At 37.4% G+C, this 13,489-nt stretch overlaps 1 protein-coding gene across 1 annotated transcript; it reads left to right on the top strand.

The window, feature by feature from the left end:
- Positions 1 to 1,034: 1,034 nt before the first annotated feature.
- sla1a (Src like adaptor 1a) lies at positions 1,035 to 7,095 on the top strand. The gene is made up of 8 exons (XM_027000909.3): positions 1,035 to 1,229; positions 2,179 to 2,274; positions 2,474 to 2,573; positions 2,705 to 2,791; positions 2,948 to 3,051; positions 3,229 to 3,360; positions 3,564 to 3,690; positions 4,267 to 7,095. The coding sequence occupies exons 2-8, from the start codon at positions 2,202 to 2,204 to the stop codon at positions 4,454 to 4,456; spliced, it is 813 nt and encodes a 270-aa protein (XP_026856710.2). The 5' UTR covers positions 1,035 to 1,229; positions 2,179 to 2,201; the 3' UTR covers positions 4,457 to 7,095.
- The last annotated feature ends 6,394 nt before the right edge of the window (positions 7,096 to 13,489 follow it).

Genomic DNA, 13,489 nt, shown 5'->3' with positions numbered 1-13,489 from the left:
ATAGTCTTAAGAGGTTTCCCCTATAAAGCTCCCATATTATGGAATAAACATCCTGTAAATGTTTGAGACTCGGACTCAATCTAAATATTTAAGGCTAGGGTGAAAACCTGTGCAGTCAGGCATGTTAGTAACTGCTTCCCATCTTAGGTAAAACTGTAGCTCTGGGGCTCCATGGTCATTGAGAGTTATGGTAAACTGGGATGTGATGATGCTGTCACTTCACCTCTCTTTTGTCACTCAAGTTTGTTGACTGAGAGCAGCGGAGTGCTGATGTTCCATGGTGCCCTTATGCTTGTGTTTCCTTCTGGCTCTATCCTTTTAGATCTGCTATTGCTAGATCTGCCGGCATCCATCTTTGCACATTATTGTTCCCTAATTTACACCCTAACTTTACTTCTCCATTGCCCATGAGAGACAATCTTATGCAAGATTTAAATTATTGCACACCATCAAAACCAGACTAAGACTTCTAGAAAAACAGAATAGATGATCATTGCTTATTTCTATCTTTTTATTATCATTATTTTCTCTCAGTACTTATTTTGCTCTTTACTGTTTATATTGTTACTATTGCAGCGTCCATTGTCAGGCAGAGGAGGATGCCCCCCCCCTTAGAGTCTTGGTTCCTCTCAAGGTTTCTTCCTCATGCTCTAAGTAAAAAAGTGCTATATATTTGCTATAAATTTGACTTTGCTTTTGATAGACACAGAAACAGAAGCACACACACATGCACACACCCACATTCATGACTGATGTTTTAGCTGTGAAACGGGTGTGATTGGTGGTAGTGTTGATTCATATTACCTGCATGCATATACTGCACCGAATAATATGCAAATGTAAGAATCCTAACACTTTGCACTTTTGTCCATACATTTTAGAAAAATACATTTCTTATTAGCTGTATGTAAATGTATATCTACATTTCCTAATTGCCTTGTAGTGTCACAGTCTTGTACATGTGACATGGCCAGTGGTTGGGCTTTTGTCTTCCTCCCTTCAGTAGCGGAAGTGAGTTAGGGGCTGTTCACTCATACTTAGCCACAAGCCTCTTACTGAAACACTCAATGTTCTCTACTCACTTAACACAAGCATCCCTGGCTGAAGTACCAGTTTTTTGGCTGGAAGCATCTGCCCTGGTCCACTCATGATGATCGGCCAGCGTGCACGCCACTTCTGAATCCGCTGTGGAAAAGTGGATATGCATCAGTTTAGGGAGTGAAATAGAGGTAAGTGGCAATGCTGTTATTGTTGTTGTTTTTTTTTCATTAAGCTCCACAGTTGAGCTTTCATGTGTAAAAAGCTTTCTGACTGGGTTCTATCTTAATACTCTCCTTAGATTCTGGCCTAATGTAGTAGCATAAGGATTTCACTCTGGACAATAGTGTATGCTAAATGCTAGATAAGTATCTGAAAAATGTATCTAAACATGTAAATGTAAAATTCTAAAATCCTTGGTAACAAACAGAAGGTGTAACAGATGTTTAATCAATCTTGAAATAAGCAAAGCCAAATTTAGTTTGCTTTAATTGTTTTTTAGTCACATATTACAGATCATCAAATGTTTCAACCTTTCTAAATATGTTGTTGTCAAGAAGTAGATTTTCAATGACTCACATGATCTTTCAAATTAGATTAAATTGGTTTTACTCTCCCCAGTGTTCCTCTTGCAATGTGCTGTATGTGGTGGCCTGTACTAAGGACTATACACAGACAAATCAGATCCAGTTATCAGTTAATATACAGGAAACAAACATAAGTATATATATCTCAGTGACATGGATGGTTCACATTTTCATCATTAATCTCTGGATTTTCTGACATGTTAATGGAAGGAGTTACATTAAGCTTTACAGTCAAAATCTTGTTGAAGTGTAAATGTTAATAGGGACTTGCTCTGCTTAAGACATTTTTTGCTAAATGTAAGAAATTCAAGAAAACTACTTAATTTGTCATGTTTGGTATTGTGAAGGGCTTTGCAGTGGAAAGTTGTGGCACAGCCATGCTTGCCACAGTCGAATGTGTCTTATTGGTGATAACTCTGCAAACTCTTTAGGGAAGTTGCGAAATGCTAGGGGCAGTGGTGACAGTTTCAGGGCTTAAACACACTACAGGCTCACTAAACATATAAAATGGAGGAGTGACAAATGAGTTTAATGTGTTGGTGGGGCCTTCCAGTTTTTTCTGCCTGAACGTTCATCATGGGAAACATCTTTAAAAGCCTAGACACTGAGAATCAGGCTGGGACTGATCATTCTGATGCCTTAATAAAAGGTAAGGGTTATATTTTTATTTTTTGTAAAAGAATAAATTCCCATATTTCTTTGCTAGTATATTATACATATTTGTATATAAAAGCTTCTTGTAGTTTAAGATGCATATCTAAATATCAAAATCATGTCAGTGTCAGACTGCATTGTTCAGCGGTAAAGCTGCACAACCACATGAACACCCTTTAATTTTCCCACCTCAGCCAAAGATTATGACAGCCTGATAGTCCTTTCCGATTACCCATGCCATGATATTAGTGAGCCGATCTTTAGGATGGGAGAAAGATTAAAGGGTCTGTCTCAGTAAGTGTCCTTTCAATTCTTCTGCATTACTTATGAGTATTAAGAAGTTCAGAAAACGTCTATGAATTCACCCATTCTGCAATAATTCAACTCAACTTTCCTGGATTGGTCTGTTGATCTGTGATGTGTAGGGAAGGCTGCTGGTGGAGGGTACTCTCCTTGCAAACAGGAAATGAGAACTATATACCAATTAACCATGTGGCAAAAGTGTACCATGGGTGGGTAGTGCACCTACATACAACACACACAGCTGAAATCTCAGTGGTGGGACACACACTAGGACATTGAAAAGACATGACATTCTCTGTATTTCCTAAATGTCTGGTGATTGAAGTGGTAGATATGTCATTACTGGCTATGTCATATTTCTTAAGATGGCTATTTGAGGGAGTGGCGAGGGCAAAAGCAGAGGAGCTGCTGCTTTTACCTGGCAACACAGTTGGTTCTTTTCTCATCAGAGAGAGTCCAAGTCAACGAGGTGAGAAGTCACATTACTATTAGACCAAAGGTCATGTCAGGCCTCTTCATATACTGCCAACATGCACATTAAACTGAGTGCAGCATACAGTATAATAAGAAACACACAGAATCTCATGATAGTAAACACTGAAATGGTTCCATAAAAGATGTTGAAAATAACTGATATTTCCTGCAGGTATGTACTCTTTGTCTGTGAGACACAGAACCATTAAGCACTATAAGATCTTCCGCCTGGCCAACAGCTGGTTCTACATCTCTCCTGGCCTCACCTTCCAATGTCTAGAGGACATGGTCAGCCACTACTCAGGTGAGGCTCTAACATGACTAACATCAGTCACAGCATCCAGCATTGCACGTATCTTCTTGATCCTGTCACAATAAGAACCTGTCACAATAAAGGAAATATTAATTGTAGAGACACTAAACTCACAGAAAATATAGTTTTGACACATATGTGGGTGCTTATATGTATAAAATAGTTAATGTGTGTGTTCTGATTCTCCTCTTCAGACTGTTCAGATGGCATCTGCTGTGTTCTTTCAGCCCCATGTCTGGCTCTTTCCTCTGCGCCAAGCTCAATCTCACAAGCACCCCCTGTGGTGATGCGCCATAAATTTGACTGGAAGAAAGTAGATCAGTGGGTAACCTTTAATGTCTTATTATTACTATAACAACACTAATAATACTAGTTATTAATTGTTTATTAATAATAATAATAATAATAATAATAATAATAATAATATAGTTATATACCTTTCATCTATGTATGCATGTATGTAGGTATGTATGCCTGCATCTATCTATCTATCTATCTATCTATCTATCTATCTATCTATCTATCTATCTATCTATCTATCTATCTATCTATCTATCTATCTATCTATCTATCTATCTATCTATCTATCTATCTATCTATCTATCTATCTATCTATCCTTTTAGTTAATTTTAACATATTTAAGTGAACTTAGAACATTAGTCAACAGAATTCTTTTAATTTTAATTTCACTTAATAAGCTAAAGAAAACTGCTGAGGTTAAAGGGACATCTGCAGGATGTTGCTGAAGAAGTAGATGAGCCATTATTTAATTTCTAATGTAGACGTGCAATTCTTCATTACACTCCCACTTAATTTCATGTAGCCTAACCACTAAATAGCCAATTAAGGCCTAACCACAGAATAGCTAAATAATGTGCTGATTTTCCAATGAACAGGTCCCAGTTGTTGGACCCGGCTGATCAGAACAGACACAACATGGTGAGCTATGGAGTGAGGAACAGTATTGCTGCCTATCTCTCAGTAGCAGGAACTGCAGTACAAGAGAGCCCACGCAGCAAGAAGTGCAAGTCCGTCTACGTGATGGCCAGTCAGTCCAATAATATGACCACAGATGATAATGAATAGTACACAGGCAGAAGCATTACATGTGAATTACAAACATTGTGCACATTTGAACATTTGGGCTGAGCACTGTTGTTTTGTGTTAACACTGTAACTAGCAATATTTGGAGGTAGAAGCACTATATATATATCCTCTGCAGGCCGTGGTTTAAAAATGCCACCAATGCCACCATACATTCACCACCTCATTATAGGTGCAAGTTGCTTTGGCTGATAAGCCACACGCGCGCGCACACACATACACGCATGCACGCTCAAATGCAATGCCTTTTACACACTTCTTAGTGGCACTTTATTTAAGGCTTTATTTTAAATATTATTTGCCTCTACAAACGGATCTTTAAGCGAATTTTTAAACATGATTTTCTATGCTGTAAGAAGAAAGCGTTTATGGAGGACGGAAGTGAATAAACGGCCCACGCCTCCGCCACGCAATCAGCTGTCCGCTAAATGCTAAGGCAGCATGCACATGCTCTTCAGCAGGTCTCAGCTCATTGTTCCGCTCCGCTGTTTCGGCGGAGTGTGAAACATCTTAAATGTTTCACCGAAAGGAGTGTTGATTTTCTGCTACCTTCTGAGATATCAGTTCGTAGAAGCATAACCTGGTATATGAAATTCTGCTGTTTGCAGCATTTCGGAATTTATTTTCGGTCACTAAATTATTTTTGCTTTCTTTGTGTTTACAAGTTCAAGTTCAAGTTCAAGTTTGGTTTATTCGTCACATACATAGTCATACACAGTATAACTCGCAGTGAAATGGTGGAGAGTGCTCTGTCCAAACTGAGGAAAAGAAAATGGGTGCATATTACAGATGATAACTGTGGCTGATATATATTATAACTGATATGCAGGGTTGTGTAGTAACGGCTTGCAAAAATGCGGCAATGAAATAATAATAATAATACCTCACACACACACACACACACACACACACATATATATATATATATATATATATATATATATATATATATATATATATATATATATATATATATATATATATATATATATATTATTTATTTTATTTTTTTTTTCCATTAATGCAATACATAAACCATTAACATTAAAATGCCTTTCCACTGGAAACGACACATCATTAAATCCTTTATGGTCTGGTGTTTTAATATTTGTACATATAGTGATTACTAGTGAGATTAGGGTGCGTTTTGTGTCTTTTAATTCATTTCCATTTGTTACTGGAAACATGCATTTCTGAGATCTTTGTGGTGCGATTCATAGTTAAAAGGAATAACTTTATCGTGGTCATGGGACTTTTTACCTGTTAAATGAAAATAATCTTGGTGGAATTAATTTTCGTTTGTGTTTATTTTAAGATATATCACACATTACTGCAGCTCAAATATACCGTCTTCATACATAGATTTCGATCTTTTACTCATGTCACGCAATCGTTAACAGATAAATCCCGGTTACACTTAAGAAATGTGCAGAGTTGAGAATACTGCGGAAGAATATTTTAAAGATGTATGTTCTAGCAACGCGCCTATACTGGACAAATTCTGGACCAAATAAAACCAAATGTGCATTTGATTGTGCATTTTTACAGGTGCATGCATTATAAAGATACAATTTGTATACAAATGCATGCTGTAATTGTAATGTAATTACAGTGAATTTTATTTTAGATACTAGCACAAGACATTTAAATGCTCAAATGATAACATTGAAATCTTATTAGTGCTTTGCCAGTACTTAATATAGTGCAGTGAAGTACCAGATTGTAATGCCAGTTTAATTAAAAATAACTGTTTTGTAAGCTTTGATACATTTGTATTTTGTGAACAAACATGAGTCTCACATTTGGTGCATGTTCATAAATGCAGTATTTTCTGCCAAAACTACTGCAGAATTCTGATTCTGCAGCAAATAAAATCATAATCTGGTACTTCAGGCAATACTGAGTCATGAGAAATTGGTAGTCACTAAAATAAACCGTATTTTCAAGTTTACAACCACAGCCTAAATGGCTAATTTAGGCCTAGTATATCTCTTAAAAAAGGAGGCTTACTCTGATGTCCTTTACTATAATGCTTATCAACTGTCAAAGTTTCATTTTCTATAATGTTCTATCTTCCAGTCTTGAGCTACTTAACATATATGTCTGTGCTGTTCATACACTGTTTATATTTATTCATTAGACATTTTCACATGCAAACTCTTCTATGAATTTAAAGTGTCATCCGAATGCACATAGTCACCAAAGCAACCACAAGCAACCACAAGCCAAATGTCCTGATTATTATTTTGAGGTGTCACAAATGTGTTTCAGCAATTCTCAAAAATAAACAGAGATAATTGAAAATACATGTTGCAACAGCAGACTGAGCAGGTTCACCAACTCTTGATGATGCTATTTTTAGTTTTAGAGTAAACTGATGTACAAGAGCTGCAAAGGAATATATACAGCTATCATGTTATTAGTTATCATGATATTAGAAGTCTCTTACACACATACTGATACTGAAATTCCAGTATTACCAGAACCCACAACTTTAATTGCTAAGCAATAAAATGTCTGAGTAGGCGTATGTTGGGTTGATTTACCATATACATTTGTGATCTATATAAATATATCACATTCTTATACATATATGAATAATCAGAATATTAGTTTCCCTAAAATAGCTTATCCTATTCTTTCCCATGCAGTAATGGGAACTAGACACATGAGGAATGTTTAAACAACCCCTGCTGTGGTATGATCTAACTATCCTGACATTTTGATTGCACTCAAATTGTTTGCAGGCTTTCCTTCATTTAATGTGTGACAAAAAAAAAACAAAAAACCATTCAGCATTAACTGCAAAAAACACTGTTGCAAGGCACTCCAAAAAGGTTCCCTGTATTTCCCAAACAGCAACTTGGAAATAAAGTTGAATTTTCAGAGAATCTTCAAGAGATTAAAACTCTTTCAGGACACAACTGGAATATTCTATCTTGACTGGGCCTTTTCACACTATTACGGTAAGTTATAGTCAGAAGGTAATGGTCATGTCATAAGGAAGTTCTTTTGTTTTGTGCACGTAGACACTGTCATGAAGTAGCTGTGTTCCAGATATATCCTCAATGCCAAAAATAATAAACAAGCCTAAAGCAAAATTTTGTCCAGGGCACTGTATGTATTACACCTTTCATGTAAAAGTGAGATCTGAACCCTCTACCAAACACTTGACAATTGACCAAGCTTGATTTAAATATATATATCATCAGCTTTTAAAGGAAACAACTTAGTTCTTGGTGAGTGAACTAATCTGAAACATTCTCATGCATCTATTTCAGTACAAAGTGTTTGTTCTACATGAAGAAAGTGAAGAACTTCGTTTCCTGTAGCAAGTGACTTACATTTCTATGAGTGTTTTTTCTCTCTTCTATAGGATGAATTTGAGATCAAACTGGAAATGAAAACAACAGTTTCTATACAAAAGGATAATCCCCCCCCAGTCTGAGTAACTGCTGGGGCTCTTGCTATATCGTGCTAGGAAATGATGCTTTGGTCAAAACCACAGAAAAGAGAACCACATAAAGTGAGAACTTCTGACTAGAACAGAGGATTTCAAAAAGGCCATGTATGCACTGTGAATGACATGGGTCCCACTGCTGTTTATGAGCTCCATGTGGGAGTCTGGCTGGGAAACTACTTTCTCTTTTCTATATCATCTGTGATTTTGTCTGCATTCCTTGATTCTCTCAGCACTGTGTGCTTCTGTCAAATCCAAGGGTATGCAGCACTCCCGTTCAGAGCCAAGTGAATTAAGAGAGCATGTATGATAGGAAAACAGCTTCTTGTGCCTGGTTCTCAGGAACTTTTTAAAAAATATATAAATATGAAAAAGCTACAGAATGCACTCCATTCCTCTGTCCTGAATTACAACTCAGTTAATAATGGTAGAGTTTGTGTCCAAGGGTGACACTGATTAAGCTTATCTTATCTGATTATCCAGGAACCAAGTCTGGAGCAGTGGAAAAAAGCAGTTTGCAGGAATAATGAACAAAGGTAAAATCGAAACCTTACCGCATCTGACACCAGAAAAAAAAGTATAAATAGGTTTCCTGTTCTGAGATAATCTTAGATAGGCTTGAAATGAGCTGCTGGCTTTTTGTTAGTACAAGGAATTAGGTTTAATGTCATGCATAACTTCCTTTAATGCTCATGCTTGGCACTAAGTCAGCATAGCTGTACTCTTTAATGCATTTTCCTTGAAGTCAGTCTAAACCTCTGATTCCAGTGTGGTCTAGGAGTTTGGTTTTTATTAGTTTTGATTACCTATTATGTCAGTAAAAGACCCAGAGATGAGGGAACCAAATGTGCAGTCACACACACAATAATGACTGGTCCATGAGGACACATGCAAACTGTTGGCTACTGTCGATTACACATGCAGAATAGGTTGTTCCAAAAAAAGGAAAAAAAAAGGGAAAACAATGTAAGTTCTAACCCTAGCGGAAGATATTGCAGGACATTCATGAGAGAATGACTATTAAGACAATTAAGTTTTCCACTATCCTTACCAAGTAACAAATGAGCCCTTGCAACGAAAAACCATATCGGCCATTTCCACTTTTGTGTAATCAGTTACGTTTAAATTTAAATGATAAAATTTTAAATGATAAAATGATAAATATTCATATATATGGAAATTTAAAAATAAATCTGGATTCAGTGGTTTGTTGTTGCAGGTGTCCACTCTGGATTAAATCTCCTTTAAATCTATAATGTCTTCAGTTTGATGTCAGAAACGGAGAAATATGGCTTAAATAATTTGCACTCTCAGCAAATCAGTCACTGGAATCTTGTATCCAATTACATACTGAAAAAAAAAACCCCGTGTCATCAGAATAGAATTACTTTAAAATACAATCTTTAAAGAATAGCAAAATGTGGAGTGGTAATGTTCAGAAAAACAATAGCTAGTGTCTACAAAACAAGTTTAACCTGCAGGTGCCAAGAACTTACTCTGGAAGAAGGCTGTCTGCAACACACACACACACACACACACACACACACACACACACACACACACACACACACACACACACACAAAATCCATGCGTGAAGTGACTTTGATGGCAGAAGAAGTCTAAACATTAAGCTATAGCCAACAGTATGGGTGCCATCTGCTGGGCCAAGCAAACAAAAGGCCTGAATATAGCTCACTGCAGCAGTAGAGTGCTGTTAGCACCAAGAGTCCATGAGAAGATTCCTTCAGGGTCATGCGTGTCATGGACACATACACTACAGGCCAACAGATATTACTGGTGTAGGTTTAAAAGGTAACTTTTGCCTTTTAAAATGTTTTTGCTATCTTTACTTTTATACTGTTTATTTTGTTCTTTTTGTGAGGTTGATGTTTCTAATAAGATATACTTTGATATATTTTTCCCTTCTTTGACAACACTGATATTACTAATAAAGCAAAAACTCCTCCAGATACTGTGTGAGTTATGGCTAACTCAGCTAAGCTCTGTGAGTGACTAGAATGACTCCAGTTTCCATTCTGCACCACAAACATATGTCTCTACACTAAGGCATAAATTGGTTTGAAATATCTGTCTTTACTCTCTCCCTAGTCAGCCCTGGGATGAATGGAAAATTTTGATCACAGGTACTCCACTGTACATGCATTCATATCCAATGTCCATTTCACCCATAATTCTGTCAGTCAAGGTTCTCACTCAGATGTTGCAGGTTGGTGCTGGCCTCGAGCTAACATGCAAGATAATGGCTGTCCTAGACGAGTATTCTATACAGCTCCGTGCCATTCCAAACATTCCATAAAGCCTCAAATAACATAACTGCTTAGACTCCATACATTATTTTAAAATGATTAATAGCAGTTGACAAGGACTTTTAAATTCTCCTCCAAGAGAAACATAAGAATTAGGCCTCTTACTTTGGATTATATGATACTCAATAGCACTAGACTTTATTCTGAATGTTTTACCTCTCTTTGAGCCAAAATGCTGACATGGACGCAGTTTTGTTACAGTAAAATAAATCTGGGAAACAGTGACACCAAGTGAAATTCCTGTGCATTAGCAAATTTCTTGATGCCTGACTTCAGGTACATGGAGGGCTGCTGATCTGGCTTTGATAAATTAAAGATTAATGGAAATATTAATGGAAAGATTAATATACAAAATATTTCAAAATGAATGACATTGCAGAAGGTTAATGTGCACCTGACTTATACAGCATGGAAAACCAGTAGATGGAGCTAGATATTTAGTCAGCCTATGGCACTTTGCTTATCTAAATAATTTTGCATCACATCTGAGGCTTTAGACTTCAGAAATATAGGTCTGCACTGTGGATATTTCAAAGAAGGTAACAAATGTGTACTGATTAACAAAAACAAAATATAGCATCAAAGAACTATGGACAAAAAGCATTTGACAACAGCTGCATGTCTTCTGCTATTTTGTGACATGTGGAAGAGTGTATTTCATGCAGCAGATAAGATATTGCTTTGAGATTTGTAACAGCCATCATTATGAGTTGGTACTAGTGAGAGCCATAGCAATCATACAAAATACAGACAGTAATAGCTTAAAAAACATTAAAGTTCATGTAATTGTTTTTTCACAAGACACTTAAATAAATGAGTCCCACAAGCCCCTTATGCAAAACCAAATATGGTAAAAACATATTAGCATATTTCCTGAATCAGAAGTGTATGTAACATCTAAAAAGGTCCACTGGTGATTCAGAATGTATTGGGTATGCTCATGCTGTCTATTCTCACAGCATTACTACAGCTGGTCCCAGCTGTGTTGTCAAATGAAGATCACCCCAAACAGTGCTAGCAGACTCTGATTTTATGAGGTTGGTGTTGGTTTTATTAGTAGTGGTTTCCAATCTACTTCTTGACAGGATCACAGGGAAGAATCTACTGTTGAGTGTGATGCTCAGGAATGAAGATATTAATGCCAAAGGCCTGGAGAGTCAGGCCTGGAGCACAGGCATCCTGACTCATCGTATCAACTTCAGGAAAAAAAAACAAAACCCAAAAACTAATTTTGGAGCCAACAAGACCTTAGCGTTACCTTATGTTTGAAAATATAAGCTTGCTTGCAACTGAAACTGAGTTTGAAAAACACTGTTAGAACACATTTTGTAATGTGTGTATTTTTTGTTTTAGGTGAAATATTTCTGTCATGCCCTCTCTGCTTTTAATCTACACTGCCTATGTACATACAGGGTCAATGAACTGCTGCACTTATTCATATCACTCTGAGCAATATCCACACTTGCATGATGTCAGAGGCTTGTGCAGTAGAGTATTAGGCCCACGCTGTGCTCCCATGCCAAAAAAAGTCTCAATACCTCTGACTAAGAGGCCCTGGAAGGCACACAGGCCTCAGACAGCTGTCCCATCCACCTCGGTGTGCTCCTGTTCTCTCTCATGTGGCCACAGAACTTCTCCTTCCTCAGAAACAGCACCCTAATTATCTCCACTGTCCAGACAAATTGTGTAGTTTGGACGGATAATCACCAGCAATGACATGTCAAATTCCATAAATACACCTGCACACATGCGCACACACACATACACATACTCTTTAGATTTCCAACAAGCAGACTTAAGTGTGAAAGAAAGACAGTGCAAGATTGCATGTGCTTGATATTTTTGTTTTAATCAGCATGCAGGATTCAAGTGTTCAGGACGAGCAAAAACAGGTTACTGATAGTGGGCCTAAACTGGTATAAATGCAATTAAATCAGTTTGCCTGTTGGCATGGCTTAGAAATTATGCGAAAAGAGAACAAATAAGAGAGCTCATGATCATGCCTTGGAGACACAGTGCAGCAGATGCAAAAATCCTTGATGTTGAGAAAAAACACAGCATACAGAATACCAGAATCCACTCAACTACAGTCTGAGGGGTATGTTTGCGTGTTTTATGCTAAAATGTAGTATACTATGTGTTTGCCTGTGCTGTACTAAAACAAGCTGCACATGCTGGATCGGACCACCAAATAAAATGTGTCCCATAACTCTGTTCCTACACAAGGGGGAATAAATGTGCTTATTCTGCACTTTCCCCCTATGCTAACTCTTGCTGTTTATGAGTTTCACATTCTGCATGCAGCCTCCTTTCCAGGACCTGGGCAACCGAAGAGAAACTCGGGGAGCAAAACACCATCAGCATTTCTAAAAAATGAACAGTTTTTTCATAAAGATATTCTACTTACCTCCTCTCTCTTTAAATTGCAACAGCCATGAGCAAAAATGTGAGTTTGCTGTGATTGGCAGCTGTACATTAAAAGCAAAGTATAAGACACCTAATGAGAAAATTACTGCAAAAGTTGAACTCTGAATGCATAAGGTCAGCGTTACACCTTCGAAATCCTGCTTTCGTTGGAAAACAGCCTGGGAGGTTTACAGTAAATTACCTCATGGTCGGATCAGAATGCCTTATGGCCAAATCAGATTTCTTTCTGGCTTGCTTGTGTATGCTTTAAAGCACAATTGGAGGAAATATCTGATATTAATGTAGGCTGTCTAAGCAGGCCAACAAACGTCAGTGCTTGTGCTGGACAGAAATCAACTGTGTACCAACCTACCATCCTGGTGTGGCTCCATAGTTCAGTTTCCTTTGCTCCAGCCACAGCTGCCCTGCTCATGGGAAGTGTTGTCATGTCACCTGATCCTTGTGACTCAGAGGAAGCTCACACCCTCTGAATGACTTGTTTTACTATGGGGCCACTCAACTTAGTTACATGGCAACTATGTTGTGCAAACATGTCACTTGGCGCAGCATTATTATATTTGGTCAGCAGTCATAAAATGGTGGACGGTTATCAACTATATCAAACTTTCATTGTGAAAATCAGGTTATTGTCAGAGAAGCAGTAAAATACAGAAATGGGTTTTGGTCTCAGAGGAAGTCACACACCCAAAACCTCAGCAACATTTTAAATGACTCTAGGTATTCCTGTCAGTCTCAGTTCAATTAGGCTTTGACTTCAATTCATACCGCCTGCTTCAGCTGTAAGCTTACGTTACTTGCA

This window comes from Electrophorus electricus, chromosome 2 (assembly GCF_041902795.1).
Source record: "Electrophorus electricus isolate QZ-2024a chromosome 2, ASM4190279v1, whole genome shotgun sequence".
Lineage (NCBI taxonomy): Eukaryota > Metazoa > Chordata > Actinopteri > Gymnotiformes > Gymnotidae > Electrophorus > Electrophorus electricus.
Note: the sequence above shows the minus strand (reverse complement) of the source record. Positions and strands in the feature narration are given on the sequence as shown.

Coding starts and splice junctions, on each gene's coding strand:
- sla1a (XM_027000909.3), top strand. CDS start 2,202: ATGGGAAACATCTTTAAAAGCCTAGACACTGAGAATCAGGCTGGGACT. Junction 3,361..3,563: donor CATGGTCAGCCACTACTCAG/GTGAGGCTCTAA, acceptor TCTCCTCTTCAG/ACTGTTCAGATGGCATCTGC. Junction 3,691..4,266: donor GACTGGAAGAAAGTAGATCA/GTGGGTAACCTT, acceptor TCCAATGAACAG/GTCCCAGTTGTTGGACCCGG.